Consider the following 27,567-nt stretch of genomic DNA (forward strand, 5'->3'; position numbering starts at 1 on the left):
ACTAGTAAGGTGGAGGAAGAAGGAGTAAGACTAGTATAGTGGAGGAACACTATACACAGTAACGTATCTGATGTTGTAAGGAAGGTGGTGCGGAAAAGTAGAAACATCCCGGTAGGCGAGCCGTGCCGCCTTAAGCCGGACCAGACAGTGAGAGGAGGAACCAGACAGGGGCAGGAAGTTTGTGTACATATTAGAGTGGCAAGGGAAGAAGAGCCAAGGGAATAGTTAGGAAGACTAAGGCATCCCTCTGTAGCTCTTACTGCTGACTATGACCACTCGCACTTTGGCCAAAGAACTTTGTGTGCTAGAGCCAGTTGTGGGGTACAGGAAATCAGAAAGCCTGAAACTGACTTAATCTGGAAAAGGATTTGGTAACTCGACCGGAAGGTAAATAACCTCTTGTGAACTGTAAGAACTCAGACTCTTGCTACAGAGCCCCCATGTACTTCTACACAACCTCAAATAAAGTGAGAGAGCACTGGAATGCTTGGTCTTGGAGTCCTTCTTGATCCTAAGTGTCCCTATGTGGCAGCTACTTAAATGCTTTGGTTTGACGTTATGTATTTTTACTCCAATGTCATCCATTTACTATTTAGCAGGTCATGCTGATATTGTTTCTATGCATCTCTTTGGCAGTTTTCCTGGTTCAAGAGAACATAAGTGTAGAGGTTCAGTGAGATCGAGCACAGGTTAGAACACACAAAAAGAAAAGCTAATTGCACCCACAGTATGTTGACTGTATTACGCATGTGCTGTTTGTGACTATATTTTTACCACATCTGGAATTTTACAGATAGGCAGCAGCACATTGTAAATCTGCCATAAATACAACTAGTTTCAATAGTAGTGGTGATGATAATTTCTGAAGGTTTTACTGCCATTCCTAAAATGATATAAAAAAAATGTATGTGTAAGAAAGAAGGGAGGCTGGCTCCTGGAGAAAGGGCAGGAAACTACGTTTATGCACACTTTCAGTTTTTGCTTAACTCTGTGATGCTTTACCTTAAGATCTCTCCTTTGTGATTTGATCCAGTCTTGAATGAACTCCTGAGGGTTGTTGCTGAAACTGAGCATGAAGTCTCTCTGAGTTTTCAGCTGGTTTATTGATTCAATTGTCTCATGGATCTAAGAATAAACATTAACATATAAATAACTTAAATTGTACTTCATGAACATTCATGTGTTTTCAAATGTTTCATTTCTCATGTGGGGCTTGCAAGTCAACTGAGCAAGACAGACACAATATTAAACATGAGCCAGCTATTCTGTGCAGAAAAAGCAGCATCGCCAATCTAGAAATAAAGGGATAGAGAAAGCTTGGCTACAGTATTATTAAAGAATTATTTTTTAAGTGAAAGATTTAATATCAATCTACTGAGGAAAACAATAAGCAATTTACCCACTAAATAAATGAAACAAGATAAACCAATTTGCTCTAAATTGTCAGCACGTACCAAGAAGTACTTTTACGGATGACTCAAAGCCAGTTATAAGGTTCAACTGTGTTTATTATAAATACACAACTAGCGATTTAGGTGTAAGAGAGGCTGCTGGCTGGATTCCAACAAAACAAAGAAATCAGGCTTATCTATAAAGTGGTGGCCATCGGTCTATCCCTCTATTCCTTAGTGTCTGCATTCCTAGTCTAAAGCAAAACGCCCTTCAAGGTGTGTGTGGGCTTTAAGCATTGCATGCATTTGTCTTGTCATATGTAAATGCTTTCTCAGACTATGTCAGTATGTAGCACTTTGCCTTAAAAAAACTGGACACCACCACGTCAGGTGCCTTGGTTCATCTAAATATCTGCCAGACATCTGACACGTGACCTGATGACGGTGGGCCATGGATTAGTAGGGTTAACCCATTGGTAGGCTGTAGCAGAACTCATTGGGTACTACTCCACGGAGCTAATAGTTCCCAAAGGTTTCAGGTCTCAACTGTTAAGGATTTTAAAGAGGCGTCACACTCCAGACCAGGACTCTTTATACTGGCCAGGGATGCAGCGCACAATCAAAATGCTTTTAAATGTATGAATTTGGATTCAGCTTTGAGATGGCAGACAACCCGTCTCACAACGCTCTTAACGTACTCCCCCTGTCGCAATGGACCATGAACCAGGCTGGTGTGTAATAATGAAATATTTATTTATTTGAATTTTAAATAAAAATCAAACACATTCAATATAGAGCAGCAATCACCAGTGTGGTGATAATTACCCAGGAAAATTATAGAATACACTTAGTTTAACCTTCTAGCACAGGAGACACAATGCATAATTAAAAGAAGGAACAGGTTACTTACCTGTAACTACTGTTGTTCTCCAGCATGGGTCTGGCATTGATTCACATGCTCATGAATATTCCCTGTCGTCAGGCTGGGAATCCTTGGTAAAGAAAAAATCAGTATCAGTTTCGTTTCTGATCTGTCTTTCTTAGTAGTAACCGATCACTGGTCTCTGGGTCATACTGCCCCCAGCCAATGACTGCCCGCTCCCTAAGCCCCGCCCCTGGCAGCCATCCTCAGATTTGGTAGCACGTAAAGTGGCAGTATGACCAAGTGAAGAGCCACAGAGGGGTAGGAGGGAGGGTTCGAATGTGAATCCATGCCAGACCCATGCTGGAGAACAACAGTTACAGGTAAGTAACTTGTTCCTTCTCCAGCATGGGGTCTGGCATGGATTCACATGCTCATGAATATAAGAATACATAGCAGTACACACATGCACAACCATGGGAGGTGGCAAAGGCTCAACATTAAGCATTACATAAACTCAACATTAAGCAACTCTTACCTCCTCACCAGGCCCACCTTCAGGCGAACAGGTTGTGCAGCACTGCTTGGCCGACCCTGGACCCCTCCCTGGAATCCCGGTTGACGCAGTAGAATCTCGTGAAGGTGTGCGTCGACCTCCACGTAGCAGCCCTGCAGATATACAGCAGAGGCACACCAGAAAAGAACGCCGTGGTAGCAGCGATCGTTCTGGTCGAATGGGCTCTCGGACGGCCGGGCAACGGTCGGTTTGCCAACAGGTGACAGTGCATGATGCAGCCGGAGAGCCATCTGGAAATGGAAGCCTTCGAGAGGGCCTTCCCATCATATAGTGGAGGTACTGGTCGGGGCAATTTGATTGCCCCGGGGTCTGTTGTTCGAGGGGGCACGTCTCCGTCCCCCCTGATCGAGTTTTGGCTGGTGGCAGTGGATACTACTTTTTATATTCGACCGCAAATATATCTCTATGGGATTTTCCCATTGTTCGAGGCTACCAACTTTAATTATTTAATTCTTATAGCCTCGAACATACCGCCGGTTTATTTATTTAATATTAATTCACCGGTTGGTATTTTTTGCCCGAACTCGATTCTAAAATTGTGTTTGTGTTCTCTTCTGTGACTCCAACCCGAGTCGAGCTCTTTGTTCCACTTTTTGGCGGGCTTCTCCACAGAAGCCTCCAAAAGTGGTGCCACTTTGTCTGTGTACCACAGAGGGTGTGGGAGGGGGTTTAGGCACCCTGGACTGAGTTACCTTGGTAACTCAAGTCGCACTCTTGTGTGATTGGCCCAAGTGGTGAGCCGGCCGGCTCACCACTTAGCATGTTTGATTGACAGCTAGGCTGAGTGAATGGGGGTTTGCTGCATAAAAGCAGGGCTTTGGGGACTGGAACTTCAGAAGTCGCCACAGGACCTAAGAATCCGAGGAGGGAGAAGCTGAGCCGACCTGCAACGACGACACCACCGGTGGAGCCCTGCTGAACCGTCTCACCACTTTTCCCCCGACGACAGAGGAGATCTCCAGTCTGGAGAGTCTTCTTCCTTTGACTGGTGGGGATAACCAGTTTCGTCTTCTTTTCACCTTCCTGGAGCATCTCGTGGCCGCCTTGCCCGTGCCAAGCACCCCAGCAACCGGAATACGACGGTTTACCACTACCACGAAGAGAAAGGTAGTGCTTTTTAACCGGAGAACTCCACGGCTGGTTTCTACCCTGGCAGTGCAACGACCTTCATCTTTCCTCCACGGCGAGACCTCTTCTTCCTCTGGACGAAACACCGACTTGCACCTGCTGCGAGGAACAACTGCCCCCGCTGGAGCTTCCTTCACACTTAAGGTACTGTGTCCCGCCTGGCTTCCCTTGCGACAGATCGTTCGGGGTGACAGTAAAGCCTCGCCTTTCTAACCTGGGTTGGCCTGGGACAACCTAGCTAACTTTTCCTGACTTTAATTTCATCCTTTTTGTGCGAACTATCTACAAAGACTCTTTGGGCATAACCCCACTGATGAACCTGGACCCCTTCTGCTTGCTCTCTCCAAGAGTGGGCCTTGCAATTGACTTCCTTGCTCTCCAGTAGAACTCTGCCTATCCTGCCTTACTGTGGTTCTTTGAGAAAGTATTGAAACTTGTGTGCTTCTTTAACTCTGCCTTTTTCCCTCCCTTTCTTTACAACTTATTAGAGTGTCATCTTATGTTAAGCGCTCAACTCTGTCTGAAAATAAGTGGTGTTTCTCACTAAGACTGGTCTAATAAGTGAATAGGGTTGTACATATATGATAGTGACTGTGTGCTGAAATTACTTACCTCTTTTTTGCTAGTGTGATTTACAAGTGTGTTTTTAAATAAATAATTATATACTTTTACACCAAAGCTCTGGTCAGTGTTTGTTTGTACTACTGTGTCTCTGTACCTATTGTTTATACTCTGCATACTGCCTAACTCTTCTTGAGAGAGGTCTGACTGCTCAGCCACAGCTACCAAGTGAATCTGTGTGGTGCAGACTGCTACCAAGTGGGTTTACTGCCAAACACCTGTAGTCTTATATCTTTTGCAGTGGTCCCTAAGGGAACTGCACAGGTTTCTGCCTAACATTCCCTTGGTTCACAGGTCCAAAGTTCACAAAAAGCTGTGATGTCTTCCGAAAACTCTTTGTGCGGTCCACGTAGAACTTCAGCGCTCTAGCTACATCCAGCGAGTGCAAAGTCCTCTCGGCCGGCGACGAAGGCGACGGGAAGAAAACTGGCAACCCAAGGGCTCGTTGAGGTGGAAGTCCGACGGCACCTTGGGCATGAAGGAGGGGTGCATCCTCAGCACCACCCTCGTCTGGTGGATAGTCAAGTATGGAGGCTTGCAGGATAGGGCCTGGATCTCGCCCACCCATCGTGCGGATGTGATGGCCACCAGGAACGCTGTTTTCCATGACAGGAACTTCAACAGTGCCGAATGCAAGCGGCTCGAATGGTGGCCCCATGAGCCTGGTCAGCACCACGTTGAGCTCCCACGCCGGGGCTGGAGCCTTCACCGGTGGGAACGATCGGAACAGTCCTTTCATAAATTCCTTCACCAGGCGATGAGACCACAGGGATGACCGTCCTGCAGTCCTGGTGTATCGGGAAATCGCTGCCAGATGTATCTTGACGGAAGCATGAGCCAGTCCAGCCTTTGCCAGCGACAGTAGGTACTTGAGGGGCCGTAATCCGTAGAGGGTTAATCTTCTGTGCACGGCACCAGACAGAGAACCTCTTCCACTTGTGTCCGTAGCACTTGAGAGTTGAGGACGCCCTGGCCTTTGCAAGAACCTCTCTGGAGTCCGCCGGGATATCGTACCTCCAAACTCTAGTGCTGCAAGAGCCAGGCCTGCAAGTTCAGAGACTCCGGGTCATGATGAAGGATGGCACCTCCTTCTCTGGAGAGAAGATCTGTGCCTGTCGCCAGTTTGACTGGAGGGGACGCTGGCAAGTCCAGAAGGTCCGGGAACCAGATCTGTCTGGGCCACGCCTGTGCGACGAGGATCATGCTGCACCGGGACCTCGAGTTGGTTGACGAGTCGCAGTAGCAACGGCAACGGAGGGAACGCATTCAGGGACAGGCCGTCCCAGGGGAACGAGAAAGCATCGCCCATGCTCCTCGGCTGGGGAAACCTGCTGGCGAACCTCTGGCACTTGGAGTTCGTCGCCCTCGCGAACAGGTCAATCTGGGGTTTGCCCCATCGTTGGAAGAGTCGATCCACTTGGTCCTGACGTAGTTCCCACTCGTGGCACGAGCGCAGCTCCCTGCTTATTGACTTGGCGATGGTGTTCTTTATCCCTGCTTGATTAAAGGGTACCAGAAACATCCCCTGGGAAACAGCCCAATGCCACAGATCCTGGGCTTCCTTGGATAGGGATGGGGATCTGGTTCCTCCCTGCTTCCGGACGTAGAACATTGTGGTGGTGTTGTCGGTGAAGATCCTCACCACCTTGCCCCTGAGGGACGGGAGAAACGACCTGAGGGCCCAGAACACTGCTCAGAGTTCCAGGATGTTGATGTGGAGTGGCCTCTCCTCCGGGAGCCAAAGGCCTCTCGCGTGAAGATCTCCGGTGTGCACTCCCCACCCTTCCAGGGAGGCATCCGTCGTCACCGTCACCTGGTGTGCTGGGGTCTGAAAGTCCGTGCCCGCCGCAAGATGCGCGCGGGTGCCCCACCACCGAATTGCTTGATGGAAAACTTTGTTAAGTGGGATCTTGTCCTCAAAAAAGCCCGCCCCTTGCATCCAACAGGCGTCGAGGAACTCCTGTAGGGGGCGCATCCGAAGCCTGCATAGGCGCACCAGGTAGATGCATGAGGACATCATCCCGAGAAGGGACTTGATGGACCTCACCCTGGCCACGTCCGTGGCCAGCAGACGCTGCACCTTGCCCAGGATGGCCTTCATCCTTTCCTCCGACGGTGAGGCCAATCGCGCTACTGTATCGAGCCTGGCTCCCAGAAACAGTGCGACCTGCGACGGAACCAGGTGGGATTTGGGGAAGTTGATGGAGAATCCCAGGTCCATGAGCAGCTGGACGGTCTTTGCTGTGTGCTCGATGGTGAGTTCCCTTGTTCTTGCTCGGATGAGCCAATCGTCCAGGTAGGGGTAGACGTGGATCCCCTACAGGCGCAGCCGCGCCGCCACTGGTGCCAGGCACTTGGTGAATGCCCTGGGCGCCAACTTCAATCCGAATGGGAGGGCCTTGAATTGGTAGTGCCGTCCTTGGACCACGAACCTGAGAAACTTTTGGTGTCCTTTTAGAATGGGGATGTGAAAGTACGCATCCTCCAAATCCAACGACGATAGGAAGTCGCCCTCCTCCAACTGACCATCCGGAACTTCTGTGCCTTGATGTATTCCACGTGCGTTTTGTCTCCGTGAAGGCAGTAGAGGTATCTAGAATTGTTTAATCAACGCCATCCTCCTGTCTTCTTTCTGACGAGGAAGTATCTTGAGTACACTCCGGAGCCCCGGAGCCTCTTCGGGACGAGCTTGATGGCTCCTTTCTTGAGCATCGCCCTTATTTCTAACAGCAGTTGAGGGACGTGGTTTTCCTTCCTGACCACGGGAGTAATGCGGGGGCACTTTTTTAGAAATTCGAGAGTGTGCTCGCGGGCCAGGGCATCCAGCACCCAACGGTCGGTGGAGATGGACTCCCACACGCTGAAGAACTCCGCCAGCCGGCCTCCGACTGGTATGCTCAGGTGGGGGCCCGACGCTACGTCCGATTCAGTCTTGCTTGGCTGCAGCCTTGCCGCCTTGGCCTCCCTGGCGACGGCGGCGAGATCCACCTGACTTGCCTCGGTTTTTTACGATGTGGGCAGAACTAAGCTATACCTACCTCTAAGAGTCAGATGGGTCAGCCTGTGGATGTCGCCGCCTCCCTGTCAGCAGATTGGACTGAAGGAAGTGACTCACTTTTATTGTGTGTGTTTTTACAATGTGCTTTGTTCTACCAAAGTTACTTTAGCCAAAATCAGTTATGGAGCAAAACACTCATTTTTATAAACGTCACCCTTATAATAAAAATTAGATAGGCAAATACCATATTTTGCAAGGAACATTTCTGTCCAAACGCCAAGTTCATGCAACATGGCTTTGTTCTCCTAGCATTCTTTTGTGATTTCTATGAAAAATACTTTATCAAACATCCTAAAAATTGAAATTCATTCTGGCAGATGCAGCTGAAGAGAGGTGTCACCAGGAATTCACACTTGCCTGTGACAAGGCCAGTTCCCCTGATCCATTGTTCTTGGTTGGAGAAATACCAGAAAGTCTGACGAGGTCGCCACATACCACACCTTTGCCCCTTTTTTCTTTCTTTCTTTAAACAGACACCAAGTCTTTTTGGGAGTACATATGTATATTTTAGAGCAAACCCCCATCTTCCATCACATTTCGGTGCAAGCACAGGGCATCATTTTAACATTTCACTTTCAAAAGGCATTTTCCTGCTTTGCAAAAAGCACCATTTTACATGTGGGTTAATTCTTCTTGGATGTCACTTTACAAATGCAGTTTTTCCTCTCATCTTTATTCTGTTCATTTCCATGGCGCAAGTCAATTTCTAATAAACATGAATCTGTTCAACACCAAGGATCTTTGAAACTGATATAAGCAAAGCGAGAGAGAGAGAGAGAGAGAGAGCTTCTTGTTGTGTAGAGTTTGCCCGTGTTATTTTGTTGCAAAAGTGAAATGCTTGCCGTATGGCCAGGAGTGCTTTTCTCTGCTATTTTCCAGATTTTGCCTGACACATAATGCCTTTCAGGGAGGAATGCACTCCTTTGCTCGTGTACAACCTGAATATGGATGAACATACATGTGTCTTACTGGAACCAAACTGTGTAATGTTGAAAAAGAAAATGGAAATGGCATCAGTGCGCAGTCCTTTTAAACGCAGAATATTTTCTTTTTCAGTGGGAAGTTTTGAGCAGGCAGCATAGCAGCGTTGCCTTTGAATTCTTTTCTTTGGTGCACATGAAGAAAATACTGGCAGCCATTCTCGGGGTGTTCCAGGTTCTATCTCGCCCCATATGTGCTCAACAGAGCCAGCGCAGCCATTATTTTTGTAACTGCAAAGCGCAGTTTTGATGCAAGAGAATAGTGCTCCGCAGAGCCAGCGCAGCCATTCTTCTTGTAACTGCTGAAAATGCAGATGGGTGATGTAGGGGAGGTTCTGCTGGGCTGGTAAATGTACCCCACACAACAAGCCCTTTGCTAGTCTCTCTCTTTGGCCACCTTATACTTTTCATCAGTCTTGTTTGCTCTGACTTTCACCTCTATGGTATGTCTGTCTCTCACTCTCTCTCCAGTCTTTACTTCCTCAGGATCCACAAAACTCGGTTCTGCTTCCCATCCTGATCGTATTCTTGTCTCTTATTTTTGCCTCCTTTCGCCAGAAGTTATACTGTTCCTTTCACCATTCCTGGTTGATGCTGTACTTTTTTTCTCTGCTCCTCCTTTCTAATAGCCTTGTCCACCTCCCCAACACCTGTCTTTGGTTTCTTCTATTCGCACCTCTGTTTTCTCACTGTTCCTTTCTACCACCACTCCTCTTCTCTTCGCTGTTCTCCCCACCTTCCATTGATTGCTCCTTTTCTCCTTGGTCACTTCCCTTCCACCTCCACTCTCTAACTGTTCGCCTTCCTCCTCCTTACGATTCCTCTTAATCTATGGCCTGCCACTCCTCCTTCTCTAGCTGATGTTCTTCCCTCCTCTGCTCCTACTCCTTCAACCCCACTCCTCCACCTTTCTTCAGCCACCTCTCCTGTTCATTCACCATTTTCTCCTCTTCTCCTCTCCAACCTCCTCTCCTACTCTTCCTTCCTGCTCCTCTCCTCCTCACCGGTCCAAAATGCATTATTCCCTACTAGACGCCTCTGAATCTAACAATCTCTTGAATTCATACCCTCATTATACTCTAATGTGCTTGCCTATTTGGTTGCTACCGGAATTATTTAGGATTGGAAAGTGCAGGAGTGACGCTAGTTATTGGCTCTCTGCATGGGATGAGAAACCCTTCAGCTGCACTGACCTGTTGGGAGTTCTGAGGGCAGCTAATTACTCTCTAGGTGGTCTTTCAGGAATAGAACACAGACATGTTCATTGCTATAGTTACTATTTTCTGAAGCATTACTAGTGAATTCTCTTATGTCAGGATTGGGTTTGAAACACATTGTGTATACGCACTATATAAATAAACTTAGGCTGAATAACAAATCCTTCAGAACATTCTAAAGGGGAAGACAACATAACATTGTGGGGGTGGGAGGTTCTTTGGTAGCTTAGGTTCCTTCTCCTGTGGGGACAGGATCTGCACTGGGCACTCATCCTTTTCTGGGTAGCAGACAAGTTGCCACAAAACACTGAGATACTTCTTGCCAGACGTTTTTCTTCCTCTGTAGCTCGCCCCCTATTGATAGTGTGCCGTAATATTTGGGCAAGTTATCTTTCGGGAACTCATTCCGTACCTATTGAAACCAAGTCTGGTGGTGGACCAAGGTGCTTGGGAGATCTTCTGTGTGCTTCTTCTGTGGCCTATACCGTATAGTGGATAGAGGCACCCAGCCCCCAAGGTCACCTCAATCCCATTACGCTGCCTCCAACTCGCCACCTGGATACCCTTTCCAATAATGATAAATCTAGGCTAGGTTTGCCTCTATGTATTCCAGAAGATGAAAGCAACTTTAAACAAGGCCTATCAATAGGGCATTTACTAAATGATTTTTCTTATGAATATACACAAGCACAACTTAACCTGGGCCTCACAGCCCTGCTTCCACCTGCCCCTAGCTTGCCATTCGATTGGTTATCCGTAGGAGGAAATGACTATCAGCCCCGGAGCCGGAAGGCGAAGCCGGTCTCACACCAAGGCTCCACACAAAGGCTCATGTTTGCTCCTGTCTTGGCCTGTCTGGGCTCTGGATGGGATCCGATCCTCCTATCCGATGCCTGCCTTGCTGATCAGCTGAAAAGACTGCAGCGTAGCACTGAACTGACTAATGCCTGCTCTCTTGGTATTTCCAAAGGTAAGAGCTCTAATACCTGCTCACAACTTCCTACCTATCTTGCTGCTTGCCTATTGTGGGGTCCTCTGTGCCCCTATCTGCTACAGATCAGCCACATTTCTGTGCTAGTCCAAGAATGCTGATTTCAGCCTTGTTTCACCGAAGGCTGCTCTCTCTAGACCGCTTTTCCTACCTTGCCCTTTTGGCTGCTCCCATAAACGTACCTCCATACAAACTGCTGCTACGAAACATTGCCTTTAGTCATCTTGTGGACTTTCGCATCTTGATGGGTCCATTTCACTATTCTGTTCTTTCTACTATTCCTAACTACATGCCTGCTTACTCACGACCTACTGCATTTCTGAACTTATCTGACCTCACCTAATGCCTGCACCAACCGCAATCTGCACCTCGCCGTGCATCCATTTCATAACCCGAGTTTAGGTGTATCCAGTAGTTGTCGTTTCCACCATTCACATCCGTGCCTTCCTAGTTTCATGTACACTATCAGCTATCATGCACAACTACATTAGCCTCCCCCGCCCGCTCCATAAGGTGCGGAAATATAAGTACATGATATTGCCAAGCTTCTGATCTTATCAAAGTGTCGTTTGTGCCATGACTGTGACTTACGTAGATACTCTACTTTTCACCTCTCGCACACCTGTACCCTTATCATATGTATGCATGCCTGTTGTAGCTGCCTGATGTAGCTCCCCGTAACATGAGGAGGTATGCATGCCGGATGTAGCTCCCTGTTACATGAGGAGAGGCTTTACCAGTAGGTATTATCTGCATATTTATTTACCAAACTCTTACCGTAACTAGCGCCTAGATGCCTGAGGGCTTTGTACGCTGTAAATAAATGCCAAATGAAAAATACATTCAAATAAATATTAGTCTTTTTGTTTCGCTGAATCTATATTAGGTTTCAAGACAGAAATGTATAAACCACAGAATGCAAACTCTTGAAGTGTCTAGTAACTCACCCTGTATCCACTCTCCGAAACAAAACAAAAGAATAATGCTAATCATAAAAATCCTAGACGGAAACACAGAATTGTTGCCAAATGAGCAGAGAAGAAACCATATGCTGTGAGGGAAGCAGTCTCATCAGTAGTGGACACCATCAGATGTCATAACTACAGTTTCATTGTCCTGGCTTGGTGGCCTGCAGTGGCATTGCTTCTCATTCCCATAGATTAATCGACCCCCACCTCCCACCACTACAAATGTGCAGAATGGTTCTCAGCTCAGCATACATTTTAGAAGTTCCACCATGCTGTTCCACAGTTTTGCCCACCAGATGGTGTGTTCTGGAGCAGTTTCCTGCTTCTAGGACTGCACGATGGAGATCTTAACTGCACTTAGCATATGTGTGAGTAGTTTTCCTTTTAGGTTTGCCAACGGGTAGTCTTTTTTGCTATCTTTTCCATCTACGAAAACTAACACAGGATCCACAAGGTGTGAGACTCCTGCCACCCTTTTAATTTTAGCCAGAATATCTGCTCCATACATTTTTATTTCAGAGCAGTCCCAACAAATATGATACACCATTCCCTCATGTCTGTATTCCCACCAACATTCTGCTGTTGTATGTAGGAATATCTTTTTCCAGTATCTGTAGTAGATCATCATGTGCACAGTCTCTTTGAGTTGTACACATGACAACGATATAACTGCCATTTCTCATGGTTCCTCCCACTTTTCTATCTCTACAGGCCTAATCAGGATGTGTTACAAGGCCTGCACATAGATAAACATTTCTAGAAGTAATTGTTGTCCATTGTCTGGTAGATCTGGAAAAGCAGGTGTCTAGATGGACTCTCCATAATCAATTTGTCAACGTCAATGTTATCCCTGCTAGAAGCCTTCACTGCTAGCTCCTCAGAGACCCAATGTCGCATTTTAAAATACCCAAATGTGTCCATTTGAAATTCCTTGTGTACTCATTATCCATCCATGTCTTGCTCACTATGCCCAGACCCCAGTCGGAAATTGTTTTAAGCTAGAACATGAACGCATATTTCTATACATCAGGCAAGGCCAATAATCTGTTCAAATGCACCCCCAATAGAACTTTTCTACTTATGCGGGGTGATTCATTGTCCCTAGAATACATTTATTTATTTATTGTAGTTTTTATAGAGCGCAACTTGCCCGTGGGCCTCAGGGCGCACAGAGAAACAGAGACAACACAGACAGCACGTCAGTAAGGGGGTAGGGGTGACAGGCCGGGAGAAGAGGAGGACCTAACCGGTTTAAGATTGAACAGATGCATCATGATCAGTTTTTTAAAGTCTTTTGTCGATTGTGTAGCCCTAGGGCCAGGGGAAGCCTGTTCCAGGCAGCAGGGGCCTGAACATCGGAAATGGTTCCACCGAACCTGGTCAGCTTGTAACTGGGCTGCACCAGTGCAGAGTCTGCTTTTGAGACCGAAGGACACGATTTGGGCAGGTGTCCTTGAGGCGTTCCATGAAGTATTGAGGTGCTGCATTGGTTCTGGCATTCGATGATGAACGGGGAGCCAATGGAGCCCTCTTCTAGCCTTGAGACATAGTCTCTCTGAGACGTGCCATGTATGGCCCTGAGAGCTCAATTCTGGACCATCTGCAGTGCTTTAACATTGGACTGTGATGTGCCCAGTAATAGACTATTGCAGTAGTCTTAGTTCATAGTCCCCTTTCCTCCATACTGACGGGAGACAGAACCTTTTTCACCTGAAAAAACCTTCTTCCCCTTTAAATTTACAGGTGCGCGGGGGGTGGGGGGGCCCAGAGCATGCGCTGACCTGACTCCGCCGCCACACCTCAGTCCCCATTGACGCGTCGACAATAGATTTAACATTGCCTAATGACACCATTATTATTAGGAGGGAGGTTGGTGGGACGTATGGAGGAAAGGGGACTATGGATTAAGAGTAAGTTAGTCACTACGGTGAGTACCTTATAATTACTCTTACATCCCGTACCCTTTCCTCCATACTGTATGGGCGTTTACAACTGATTGTAGCCCCAGAGTGCAGAGGAGACCCTCCTTAAGCAAATAGGTTACTGAGAACCGCCGGTCCGAAGCCCGCATCAAATCTAGAGCCGGCATCCAAACAGTAATGCTTGCAGAAAGTCAAGGGAGAGGCCCAAGTGGCCGCCCTGCTTATGACTTGCCAAGGGACATGGCGCTGGAATGCGATGGCCGTTGCCTTGGCCCTGACTGCGTGGGCCTGCATGTTGGCCGGTAGCGCCATGTGCTGGCCCTCATACACTTCTTTAATGGCAGAGACCAACCAGAGGGATATGGAAGCCTTAGAGGCCTGATAGCCTGTTCTTGAGCCTCTGAAAGTGACCAACAGGGTGTCCGATTTACGGAAGCCCTTGGTCCTGTCCAAGTAGAATTTCAGGGCACGCCTGACATCCAGGCAGTGCAGCACTCTCTGTGCTTCGTCCTTGGGATCGGGAAAAAACATAGGAAGGATTATTTCCTCGTTCAAGTGGAAAACAGACGGAACCTTGGCCAGAAATGCCGGGTGAGTCCGCAGGACTACCTTGTCCTTGTGAAAGGTAGTATATGGTTCCTAGGCGACCAGCGCCTGGATTTCGCTGACTCTACTAGCCGAGGAGAGACCGACTAGTAAGGCCGTCTTGATAGTGACCAGCCTGATGTCCACAGACGCCATTGGCTCGAACGGTTTGTGCATGAGGGCGCCCAAGACTATGTTAAGGTCCCACACAGGGTGCACTCTCTTAACGGGCGGGTAGAGCCATGCAAGTCCCGTCAGATGTTTCTTGACTATAGGGTTGGAGGAGGAGAATATGCCCTCCTCCAAGTTCCTGTAAGCCCCAATGGCTGCGACGTATGTGCGGCAGGTGTCCACCTGCACGCCTGAGTGGGCGAGGTGCGCCGAAAAGGAGAGCACGTCGTCCAGGGTGCATGCCAGAGGGTCGATTCCTTTGGAGTCTGCCCAGTGGCAGAATCTGGTCCATTTGCTTTTGTACTGGGCCCTGGTAGCTTTGCTCCTGGCGCCCTGTATGATCTCCAGATTGGCCTTTGAGAGGCTAAGATATCAAAGCGTTACCTGCTCAGGTACCACGCTGTGAGGGCTAGTTTCTCTGGCGCAGGGTGGATGACCCTGCCCCCCTACTGTGCCAGCAGATGTGCCGGACCCGTCGGGGGGTGAATCAGAGGCACTTCCGAGAGGCTGGAGAGCTCTGAAAACCATGGCCTGGCCGGCCACCATGGAGCTATTAGAATGATGAGGAGTTGGCGAGACTCCTTGATCTTGCTAATTACCCTGTGAATCAGGGGAGTGGGTGGAAAGGCGTAGGCTTTCATGCCGGTCCACTGGAGGTGAAATGCATCGCCCAGAGAGCCGGGGCCCTGACCTTGCCAGGATGCGAACTGGAGACACTTCTTATTGCGCCAGGTGGCAAAGAGATCCACCTGGGGGTGACACGACCTGTTGAAAATCTCCTGAATAACAAAGTCGTTTGGCTGCCACTGGTAATTGTCCGCTCCCAGTCTGCTGAGCCTGTCCGCTTCCAGGTTGGATTCCCCCGGGAGGTGGACTGCAGTAAGGTAAATGTCATTTTCCAGGGCCCATTCCCACATGCTGATCGCCAGTCTGCACAGAGGAGATCTGGTGCCTCCCTGCTTGTTGACGTAGTACATGCTGGTCAAATTGTCTGTCTGGATGAGGACAACCCTGCCCCTGAGAAGTAGTGGGAATGCCCTGAGCACCAGCCAGATGGAGTTCAGCTCTAGCCAATTGATGTGGTATTCCTGCTGCTGTCGAGTCCATGTGCCGTGGACCGAGAGATCGTCCAGGGTGGCTCCCCAGCCCTCGAGCGAGAGATCCGTGGTGATGGTGGCCTGCGCAGTGGGTTGTCGGAAGGGCTTGTCCATCCGTAGGTTGCAGTCTCTGGACCACCAAGTCAGGTCCGGGTGGAGAGATGGAGGAACGTTGATCATCTCGGATTGAGAGCCCCGCTCCTGGTTCCAAGAGACCGCGAAGTGCAGCTGAATCCTCCTCATCCTTAATCTCGTGTGTAGAACGGCTAATAGGACTGCTGTCAGTAGACCCAGGAGATGTTGGTACCACCATGTCGAAGTCACCTCTCTGCTGAGGAAGTGGGTGGTGGCCCTCTTGATGGCCGAGATTTTGTCCTCCGACGGCAAGACCTTTTCGGAGCATGTGTCCCAGATAAGGCCCAAGAATGTCAGAGTCTGCATAGGCTGCAGCTGCAACCTCTTGAGATTGAGCGAGAAGCCCAGATCGTGCAGTGTGTTCATAAGGGGATGGGAAGAGTGGTGAACCGCTTCCGGAGATGTAGCCCTGATGACCCAGGCTCTGCACTCTGAGGAGGGCCGCCACCGCGTTCATGAGCCTGTTAAAGACCCTGGGGGCCTATTTAAGGCCAAAGGAAGGACCTTGTATTGAAAATGGTAACCCATGATCCTGAACCGTAGGAAAGAACGATGGGGCTGCCAAATCAGGACGTGTAGGTACATTTGCTTCAGATTCAGGGAGCACATCCAGTCTCCCTTGTCCAATGTCTCCGCTATAAAAGCTGGCATAACCATCTTGAATTTTTGCAGGGGTAAGGAGAGGTTGCGGGTGGAAAGGTCCAGCACAACTCTCAGGCTCGCCTGGTTCTTCTTCTGAATGCGAAAATCCTGGAGTAAAAGCCCAAGCCTCGCTGGGAGGCTGCGACTTCCGCCACTGCCTGGCTCTCTACGAGCAACCGGATCTCCACCAAAAGAGTTGCTGTCCCAAACTGTGGGAGTGGATGGGAGGAGGGAGGAGAGGCTGGGATAGGAAGGCGGTACCCAGTGGATACTACGAAGAGGATCCAGGGGTCCGTGAAATTTTGGCGCCAGATATGTGCATGGAGAGCAAGCCTGCCCCCCACCGGAGACATGTGGACCCGAAGGGGCGTGTCATGCCTTCTTTTCCTTGGAGGCTGTCTCTGAGAAGGGGGACAGAAAAAGCACTTACTTCCCCCCCTTTTGTTGCTTGCGCCGGTTCTTAGACGGCGAGTGGTCCGGCTGCCTGGATCTGCGTTACTGGAAACCGCTGAACCCTCCTTACGTACGACCCCTTTCTGTGCGCTGCTGAGATTGAGTGTACGATGTGGGCGTGGTCTTTGTAAGGATGGATAAAGACTTAGCAGTTTGTGAGATGTTTTTCTTCTTGTCCAGCTCCTCGTCCATAGAGGACTGGAAGAGGCCCCCCCCCCCTCGAACGGTAGATCTAGTATGCGTCCATGGACATCCGGGTTGAATTTTGTTGCCCGGAGCCAGGCTGTTGTTCTCATGTCCGTGGCAATACAGATGGCATGGCCTGAGGTGTCAATATGGGCCACTGTGGATTCCATGAGGTCATGTGCCACTAGCGTGGCCTCGGCTAGCCCCGCCTTAAAGCGTGATTGGCTATGGGTGGGGAGTTCCAGGAGGAAGTCCGCAATTTCCCGCCATAATCTTTGGTTGGCGGCTGGCAGCATAGGATCGGCGTTGGCCTGACGCAGATGTAGAGGCGTTGGAATAGAGTTTCTTGCCATATGCCTCCAAGATCATCATCTCCTTGCCTAGCAGCGTCGCAGAGGAAGAGGCCGCGGACGACTGGGGCTTGGAGCATAGTGATGCCGCAGCTATCCCAGAGGAGTGTGGCTGAGGATGGGCCGAAAGCAAGAGTGTATCCCCCTCCATCTGCCTGGACTTGGCGTCCAGGCGGCGATTGACCGGCTGGGCTGAGAGGTTTGAGCCAACCCTTTTTGGCCAGGGAGACTACATCGGTCTGCATAGGAATCCCCGATTTAGCGGAGGGGCGTTGTCCAAGGACTTCAGCCAGAACCCCCTATGCCGGCTGCTCGACCTCGGGTTGGGGCAAGCCGAGGTACTCCATCAGACCAGCAAGACGTTCGTGGAAGGCCCTGGCTGAGGATGTTGTGTCCAGATCCTCCTCCTCATCCGTATCCTGCGGCTCTGGAGGAACCTGTGGAGGAGGAGGGGGAGTAGTTGGCACCGGAGGCTGGGGTACAGGCACCGCAGCCAGAGGCTGAGGAGGAGGCGGGGTTGAGTAGTCGGCTGTGGGGTCGGAGGAGGCGTCTGAACCAGGGTCTGGGGCGCCTGTGGTGCCGCTAGCATGGCTGGAATAACTTCCCTGATGGCGTCGTTGAGGATAACGCCCATTCGAGGTGACTTCATGAGGCCGAGGAACCTCTCAAAGAAAACCGCTTCACTGACAGAAGCGGTGGCAGGGGGTGCTGATGGGGTAGTGGGAGGATGCTGGGGCTGCTGCATACCCTGTCCATACAGACGCAAAGGAAAGCTGCCCTGCGCATAAGAGGGGTAGGCTGTAGGCCACGTACCTGGTTGAAGCCAGTCCCAACTTGACACTCGTTCTTCGCCGAACCCGGCAGCCATTTTGTCGGGCTGCTTGCCACGTGCCTGTGACGTGCTGCTCGGCCCACTGGGCCCAGCCTCCTCCAAGACTCTTGCATGTGGATCACAAGGCCTACCCTGCTCCTCTGGTCTAGGCCCGGTAGGTGAGACACCCTCGATCTGCGGTAGAGCTGCATTTAGGCGCCCCCTCGGACGTATTGCCGGTATTAGGGCATAGCCCCTCGGCCATGGTGCCGGTACAAGGGCTGAGTCTGAAGTTGGGAGAAGCCTGTTGCAGGCTGGACACCTGCTAAACCCTGTGGAAGTCGACATGCGCCGGGGAGGAAGATGACGCCCGAGGACCGAGTACCTAAATGATCAAAAGACAAACAAGAAGACAAGGAGAAGAAGTAACCACACGTGGAATAACATGGCCGAAGCCAAACCCAGGAGCGCTGGTGAATTCGGCCCGTTCCCATCGGTGTGGAAAAGGGAACTGAGGTGTGGCGCTGCAGGGCAGAGTCATGGCAGCGCATGCTCCCTGCGCGGTACCCCTGCGCACCTCTACATTTAAAAAGGGGAAGACGTTTTTTTCTGGTGAAAAAGGTTCTGTTTCCCGTCCCTTGGAAGGAACGCCCATACAGTATGGAGGAAAGGGGACAGGACGGGATGTAATAGTAAGGCCATTATCAGGAGTTCTGTTTTGCCTGTATTGAGGGCAAGAGAATTTGCCGTCATCCAAGTTTGGATGGCGTCATAGACTAAATTGATTGCATGGGCATCATGGGCATAAATGCCTGACAATTCCAGGACGACCTAGGTGTGATCGGTGTAGTTGGTATACCAGACCCCCAGGTCGTCCAGGAGAGCAAACAGGGGCATAATGTAAATGTTAAACAAGGAGGGGGAGATATATGAGGGAGTGGAGCAGGTGCCATCAATGGCCACTCTGACAGACCTAGGTCCAAGAAAGGAGGAGATCCACTGGGCAGCGGAATCAATGCAGTGCACATGATGCTGTAGCCTAGTCACAAGCAAGGCGTGCTCGACCAGGTCGAATGCCGCTGAGAGATTCAAGAGCATGAGAAGGGCATGATGACCATGATCGATAATACTGGCCAGATTAGCTTTCAGATCTAGAATGGCAGTTTATGTGCCATGCTTGGCTCTGAAGCCAGACTGCCGTGGATTGAGGATGTTGTTGCATTCAAGAAATTCTTGGAATTATAAATCGGCTACACGGTCCAAGATTTTGAGCAGAAAGGGAACATCAAAAGCAGAGTGATCCAGGCTAGTTTGAGAGATGTAGGGACGCAACTTTCCGCAAAAGATAAATTGACCAGTTTGGTGACCCACGAAGCCAAAAATTACATGCAGTTCTTGAAGATGTTCGGGGGACAGCTATCTCCTTGGCAAGCAGTGGGTTTAAGGTTGTTCACGATCTTAGAGATTTGGGCTTCGGAGCATTGTCTAAATTCGAATTGAGCAAAGCATTTTGAGTTTTTGGTGTTAAGGGGATTGGAGATTGGAGGAGGGCGGCGGCAAGATCTTGTCTGCGGGTAAGGAAAGCTGTTTGGCTAGAATAGCTTGTTGAGGGCCAGAGATGTTGGAGGAGAATTCCTCATCAATCAATTCACACCAGGCACCGTCTTTGATGGGTGCTGGTTTACAGATGTTTTTCCCCTCAAATTGTTTAAGGATTGAGACGAGCTCTTTAGAGCTCGATTTGGCTGAGTCAATTCTGCTGTTAAAACTGGCAGATTTAGTATCCCTGATTGCTGCTTTGAATAGTTTGGCAGCATTTCTATAAGATTGGCGAGTAAGGGGAGAAGGATGCTTTCGCCATTCCCTTTGAGCAGATCCTTTCATGTGTCTTCGATGCAGGATGTCTTCGCTAAACCAGGGGTTTCTGTTAGATTCTGGTTTGACTAACTTGAGTTTTTCGAGGGCGAGTTAGGAAATGGCCTTGTTGATAATAGTGGTGAGATGGCTTGCAGGGTCATCAGAGTTAGAGAAAGAATCGGGAGGGGAGAGCCTGTGTTAGGCAGAAACCTGTGCAGTTCCCTTAGGGAACACTGCAAAAGATTTAAGACTACAGGTGTTGGCAGTAAACCCACTTGGTAGCAGTCTGTACCACCCAGATTTACCTGGTAGCTGTGGCTGAGCAGTCAGACTTCTCTCAAGAAGAGTTAGACAGTATGCAAAGTATACTCAATAGGCACTCAGATACAATAATACAAGCAAACACTGACCAGAGCTTTGGTATCAAAGTATATAATTATTTATTTAAAAACACACGGTTTGAAACACTCCAGCACTCTTGTTGTAAAATATTCTAAACACAGTTACTATTGTAATATGTACACCCCTTTTTCCTTATCAGATAAGTCACTGTAAAACACCACTTATTTTCATACAGAGGTGAGCGCTTAACTAGATGGCACTCCAATAAGTTTGTGAGAAAGGGAGGGAAAAAGACAGAATATGGAAAGGTACACCACTCTAAGGTTCAGGAACACTGTTAGCAAGGCAGAAGAGCAAAAGTCACTGGTGAGCCAAAGTCCAAAGGCTGGGCCCACTCTTAGAGAGAGCAGAGCACAAATGCGCCCAAGATCACACAGTTTATCTAGGCTTAGAAAGTCTTGCAGAGAGTTCAAAAAGAGTTTAATGAGGCTTAGGAAAGTTTAGCCAGGGTGTCCCAGGCTAACTCGGGTTCGAAAGCCGGGGGCTAAATCTACCCCGTACAGTCGGTAGCAAGGGAAGCCGGGCGGGACACAGTACCTTAAGTGGGAAGGATCCTCCAGCGGTGGCAGTTGTTCCTGGCAGTGGGTGCAAGTCGCGTCGTCGTCCAGGGGAACAGAAGATCTCGACATGGAGGAAAGATGAAGGTCGTTGCACTACCAGGGAAGAAACCAGCCGCGGAGTTTTCCGGTTAAAGGTGGTACCTTTGTTCGCGGTCGTGGTAAAACGTGGTATCCCGGTTGCCGGGGTGCTTGGCACAGGCAAGGCAGCCACGAGGTACGTCAGGAAGGCGAAAAGACGGTGAAACTGGTTATCCCCACCAGTCAAAGGAAGAAGACTCTCCGGCGGGAGATCTCCTCTGTCGTTGGGAAAAGTGGTGAGAAGGTCCAGCAGGGCTCCACCGGTGGTGGTGTCGTGGCAGGTCGGCTCAGCTTCTCCCTCGTTGGATTCTTAGGTCCTGTGGCAACTTCTGAAGTTCCAGTCCCCAAAGCCCTGCTTTTATGCAGAAAACCCCCATTCACTCAGCCTAGCTGTCACTCAAACATGCTAAGTGGTGAGCCGGCCGGCTCACCACTTGGGCCAATCAGGACGGAGTGCGACTTGAGTTGCCTAGGCAACTCAGTCCAGGGTGCCTAAAACCCCCTCCACCCCTCCTAAGTACCCCAGACAGAGTGGCACCACTTTGGAGGGTTTCTGTGGAGAAGCCCGCCAAAAAGTGGAACAAAGGGCTCGACTTGGGTTGGAGTCACAGAAGAGAACACAGACTCCATTTTAGAATCACGTTTTGGCAAAAAATACCAACTGGAGAATTACTATTAATTAAATAAACCGGCGGTATGTTCGAGGCTACCGTAAATAATGAAATAAGGATAGTAGCCTAAAACAATGGGAAATCCCATAGGAAAATATTTGCGGTTCAATATAAAAAGTAGTATCCACTGCCACCAGCCAAAACTCGATCAGGGGGGACGGAGACGTGCCCCCTCGACTAGCAGACCTTGGGGCAATTGAATTGCCCCAGCCAGGACGTCCACAATATGATGGTTTGTACTGGTTCTGTTCAGAATTTAAGACTAGTAAAGTCAATGGTGACTTTACATGCCCTGGGAGACAGTAGTCAGTCCCAGGGTATGGAGTCTATACTGGGGGGTCACTATGACACCCCTGTGTCACTGCACTGAGGGTGCTGTGTAACACATATCACAAAAAAACATGAAGCCATATGGAGTAGAAGACCCTATAGCCCATTAAACACATCTAGATTCAAAGAAACACACTCAAATCATGCCCAAGAGTGACGGAAAAAGAGTCTCACTCTTGGCAGCAGAAAAAAATAAACCCCAAAAATCCAGCAAAGCTGCTGGGGGACTCACTAGGTTAGGAAATTCAGCCTAAACAGAGAATTCTCCCTAACAGCCTGGCAACAAGGAGGTCGATAAATCTCAAAGGATAGTGAGGGCGGTATTTTCATAAATTATTATTTTGGTCAGCAGGCTTTCGCAGCCTTCTGGGGAGTCATGTGCAAAGTCTTAGTTACTTACCTGTAAATGTATTTTTCCAGCATTGGTATTTTTCATAGATTCACATGCTTGAATATTCCCTGTCGTCAGACTGGGAATCCTCGGTGATAAAAATAATTATCAATTTGTTTTAAATATACACACATTGCTACATAGCAATGCATGTACATAGCCCATTATGGCCTATGAGCCATTATATTGTGTAGTCCCTCCACCTCACTTTGGTCCTTTATGACCCCAACCAATGAGGTGGCAGGGCTTATGCTCCGCCCCAGGCAGCCATCTTCAGATTTTAAACCGTAGAGACTACAGTATGATGGATGCTGAGCATAGGAGCAGCCTCTCAGGGGAGGCGGGTGGGCGCATGTGAATCTATGAAAGATACCAATGCTGGAGAAATACAGTTACAGGGAAGTAACTAAGACTTGTCCAGCATTGGATCTTTCATAGATTCAGATGCTTGAATAGAATACCAAGCAGTTAAAACATGCCATCATCATATCCATATATGCAAATACAGAAAAAACCTATTTCTGATCAAACTTTTACCATGCAGCAACACAACGGTTACATACTCCGGGAAAGGTGGGAAAAGGAGGCTGGTCCTACCTTATGCAAAGAGATGGCGGAGCACTGCCTGTCCAACTGCAATTTCTTTGTTGGTATTTTCAGCCAGGCAGTAGTGTTTAGCGAATGTGTGCAGAGTGCTCCACGTGGCAGCTCTCCGTATGTCCTTCAGGGCTACCCCTGCGTGGAATGCTGTTGATGCCGCTCTCCCTCTGGTGGAGTGTGCTGACAGTGGTTTGGAAAGGGGGTCCCCTTTCGTCTGATGGCAGCAGGTGATGCAAGAGGAGACCCAGCGCGCCAGACCTGGTTTGGAAATATGCTGGCCCTTTGTTTGGCCAGACAAGGCGATAAACAGCCTATATGAAGAACGGAACTCTCTAGTCCTTTGCAAATAAAACTTTAAAACTCTTGCTATGTCCAGAGAATGCAATGTTCGTTCTGCTTCCGAAGAATGATTCTGGAAGAAAGTTGGTAAGACAATGCGTTCTGTGAGCGTCATTTCCGATACTACCTTCAGAAGGAATTTAGGGTGTGGTCTTAAACTCACATGGTCCTTATGAAACAAGGTGAAGGGAGGTTGAGAAGATAAGGCTTGTAACTCACTGATCCTCCTGGCCGAAGTAATGGCTATTAAAAAAGCCGTTTTCCATGACAAAAACATTATGTCGCACCTGTGGATGGGCTCGTAAGGAGACTCCATGAGGGCTTTTAGCACCGTGTTCAAGCTCCAGGCTCGAACCAACGTGGGCGTAGGTGGATATGTACGTAGAATTCCTTTAAGGAAGACTTTAATGGCCGGGAGGGAGAGTAAGGACTGCGTCTCCGGGGCCGTCGTGTATGCCGTAATGGCTGACAGGTGGACATTGATTGAAGAAAGCGAAAGACCTGCTTTGGCTAAGTGCAATAAGTAGGGAAGTACTTGCTCAAGCGAAGCGATGAGGATCAATAGCGTGTGTCGCACACCACTTTGAAAAACAAGTCCATTTCCTAGTGTAAGTGATGAGTGTAGAAGGCGCCCTTGAGGCCCTGATTATATCCCACCATTCCGCAGGCAGATTGAGATTCATCAGTTTGCGCTGCTCAGGAACCAGGCCTTGGGAGACAGGCTCGCTGGATCGTGATGGAGGACCTTGCGGTTCTGTTGCGTCAATAGATACTGATGCGCCTTGAGGTGAACCGGGGGCCATCGGGACAAGTTCTGAAGGGTCGAGTACCAGACCTGCCGTGCCCAGTCCGGTGCAATTAGGATCATAAAACACTTCTGCTCCCTCAGTCTGCGCAGTATCCTGGAGATGAGGGGAAAGGGGGGGGAAACATTTTGCATTTCTTGTTGGCTCTGTTGGCAAAAAGATCGAGATGTGGATGGCCCCATAAGGCGAATATCCGTTGGGCTTCCTTCTCGTCCAGCTCCCACTCGTGAGAAGACGTGTAGTCCCTGGTCAGCTTGTCCGCTAGGACATTGTCCACTCCCGGAAGATGTTCCGCCTTGATTTGGACTCTGTGATGCAAGGCCCATGCCCATAGTAGTTGAGCTTCTTGAGACAAGATCTCTAAACTCGTGCCTCCTTGCTTTTTTGTGTAGTGCCTGGAGGTCGTATTGTCTGTTTGTACAGTGAGTACCTGCCTCGCTACTACCGTAAGGAAACCTTTCAGTGACCACCGAATGGCCCTGAGTTCCAACACGTTGATGTGGAGTTGTGACTCCTGGGGTGATCAGGAGCCCTTGGTCTGTAGGTCCACAAAATGAGCATCCCAGCCCGAAAGAGACGCGTCCGTCCTCAAGAGAAGGGTCGACGTTGGTGCCTGAAACGGCATTCCCTGTAAGAGGTTCTGTGGAGCGTTCCACCATCGAAGAGCTTTGTGCAGCGTCGTAGGAATCTGGACGATGTCCTCCCATGAGCCGAGAGCTTGTTTCCATTGGTGGTCCAGTGCCTCCTGAACTGGCCTCATGCGAAGCCTGCAATTTGGTATGAGGAATATACATGAGGACATCATGCCCAGGAGGTACTTGTAAGAGCGCACCAATGTCGTTTCTCTCCCTAAGAAACAAGAAGTCAAGTGGAGAATTGCTGATGCTCTTTCTGCCGACGGTCTCACTTTGGGGATGTTGGTGTGAAGATTGGCTCCCAGGAAAGAAACTGTCTTGCTGGGAACTAGACAGGACTTTGCTTCATTTATGGCAAAACCTAACCCTCTTAGGAGATTTGTTGTCCTTGAAACTGCCAAGCGCGCACTTGAGGCGGAACTCGCTCTTATCAACCAGTCGTCCAGATATGGAAAGACTTCTGTTCCTGTCCTCCTGAGTTTTGCAGCCACTGGTGCTAGGCATTTTGTAAACACCCTCAGTGCTGACCTCAGACCGAACGGGAGCACTCGAAACTGAAAATGAATATCGCCAACAGTGAACCTGAGGAATTTTCTGTGTGCTGGATGGATCCGTACATGGAAGTATGCGTCCTCCAAGTCCAGAGTGGCCATGGAATCATGCCTGTGTTACGCTCACCTGGCTCCCACAGGGGCGTCGATCGGAACTGGACAGCTGCGGTTTCCACCCACGTGACGCGTAATGCAGAGATGACAGACTGGACTGGCCCACCTAATCTCGTCTGCTTGACCCGAAGAAGTATTCTCCTGAAAGTGGAGAAAGGGAATTAGCCACCTGTGGATTTCAGTTATAACCCGCCCCCACTGTTCTCCCCTCTAATAACCTCCAATGTCTCTTTTTATATTCTCACCTTAGGTTTTTAAAGGATGAGCTCTCCATCCTGCGTAGAATGCAGGGGCGCGTGGGTAACCAGTTACTTCACTGGTCTGAAGGAATTGGAGTGTTCCAAACAATATTGACTCTGAGGTTCCTGCCGAGGAGCCGTAAGTATATAGTTCGTAAGAGTTCAAAATGTCTGACTTTCACTCTTGTCCGATTCCTTGCAGCTTGCAACTTGACCCTAGAGAAGATTGCCTCGTGCGGCTGGTAAAGTTCAGGTAAGAGTCTGTATTATCCAACACTGTCCGGTAAATGACACCTGTATGTAATCTGTTGGTTTCCCCCTTATTACAGGTGCAGAGTGAGAAATTATGGCGTTTTGAGGAATAATACCTCCGGCGGTAAAATCAGGTAAGTCTATTATGGTGAAAGAGATTCCCTTTGTTTGTTCTTTCGGCTCACCTGGCTGTCCTTTTGTTCCCCTTAGGTGCCGGAGTTCGGCGAATATGAATGGAGACTGTGCTGGCCCGTGGAGATGAAGAATGCCTCCGGCGGTAAAATCAGGTAAGTCTATTGTGGTGACTAATATTCCCTTATTTATTATCTCGGCTCACCTTGCTGTTCTCTATTCCCCTTAGGTGCCGGAGTTTGGCGAAGAAATGATGAAGACAGAGGTGGATCGTGGAGGTGCTGCAAGGCTGGTGAGTATAGCGCAGCGCTGCAGCAGGCGATGTAATGCGCATGAAATAACGTCGTTCTTCCTATTCAAAGGCGCGATGGATCCAGAATCAGGTGAGGAAATAAGTATTGTTCTTGTTCTAACCTTTTTCCTTCTTTCTCCCTTTTGTCTAGGAGCTCCAGACTTGCGGCGGCCGTGGCAGAAGACTGGATGCTGGCTTGCAGGCACGGTGAGCGTTACGCTGCAGGATGCAGAATAACGCGAAGCGTGAGCTGCTCTTCGGGCGTGGTTTAAGTAGCCTTCAAAGTAGTCCCAGGTAAGAAGTTCCCAAGACCACACCCGAGTAAGAAAATAGTCCCTGAAATAAAGTAGCCCCCCTTCAGACTTCACATTGGCTTGAATGCTGAGCAGCATGGTCTGCATGAGGTAAGTGATAGCAAATGAGCCTGGTGCCTATGGCGCCAGGACTGACCCCATCTATGAGCCTGGCGCCTACGGCGCCAGGACTGTACCCAGATAGCCCCTAGCTGGGGCTGCTGGGTTTTTCCCAAGTATCTGGATGCCTGCTCCCGGGACAGATGGACCTGGTCCGGATGCCCGTGGGTAGGAATCATGACAGCCTGTTTAGCCAAGGGAGCACACCTTGCAGAGTTGTCATCTTGAATTTAATGCGTTTGATATATTTGTTTAGCGCTCTCAGGTCCAAGATTGGTCGCCACTGACCATTCTTCTTTTTGACGAGGAAGAAACGGGAATAGAAACCCTTCTCCTTTTGAGAGTAAGGTACTGGCTCTATCGCTGCTTTGTGGAGCAGTTTCTGGATTTCAGACATGACTATCTTGAACATATGTACCCTGCGCGGAGCGGGGGGTAAAGAAGGGGGCTGGTCTAGAAATTCTAAGGTGTGTCCCTCGCGCACCACCTGTAACACCCATTTGTCTGATGTTATTGACTCCCAGCGTTGGTAGAACTGGCTCACCCTTCCCCCCCACCGGGGTGTGACGTTGAGGGGGAGGAGCCAGACAGTAAGTTTTGCCTGCTCTGCGACTTCCCTTGAGCGGCGCCCCGCCTTCCTCTCTGGGCATACTTTTTGGAAGATTGGTATTTGGAGTCCTGGTATGAACTACCTTGCGACTTCTGGCCATAGGAAGGGCATTTAAAACCTCTGTACTTCGAGGATGAACCTCGAAAGGGA

At 49.3% G+C, this 27,567-nt stretch overlaps 1 protein-coding gene across 2 annotated transcripts in view; it reads right to left on the bottom strand.

Moving 5' to 3' along the window:
- SMARCD2 (SWI/SNF related BAF chromatin remodeling complex subunit D2) overlaps nt 1-27,567 on the bottom strand; it is a 1,053,332-nt gene that overhangs the window by 158,549 nt on the left and 867,216 nt on the right. For both annotated transcript variants that reach the window (XM_069634087.1, XM_069634085.1), the window contains one exon: nt 1,003-1,125. In XM_069634087.1, coding sequence (XP_069490188.1) covers nt 1,003-1,125 — 123 coding nt within the window. The remainder of the gene's footprint in view (nt 1-1,002; nt 1,126-27,567) is intronic.

The sequence above is a fragment of the Ambystoma mexicanum genome, chromosome 13, assembly GCF_040938575.1.
Source record: "Ambystoma mexicanum isolate Mex_15411 chromosome 13, UKY_AmexF1_1, whole genome shotgun sequence".
NCBI classification, from domain to species: domain Eukaryota; kingdom Metazoa; phylum Chordata; class Amphibia; order Caudata; family Ambystomatidae; genus Ambystoma; species Ambystoma mexicanum.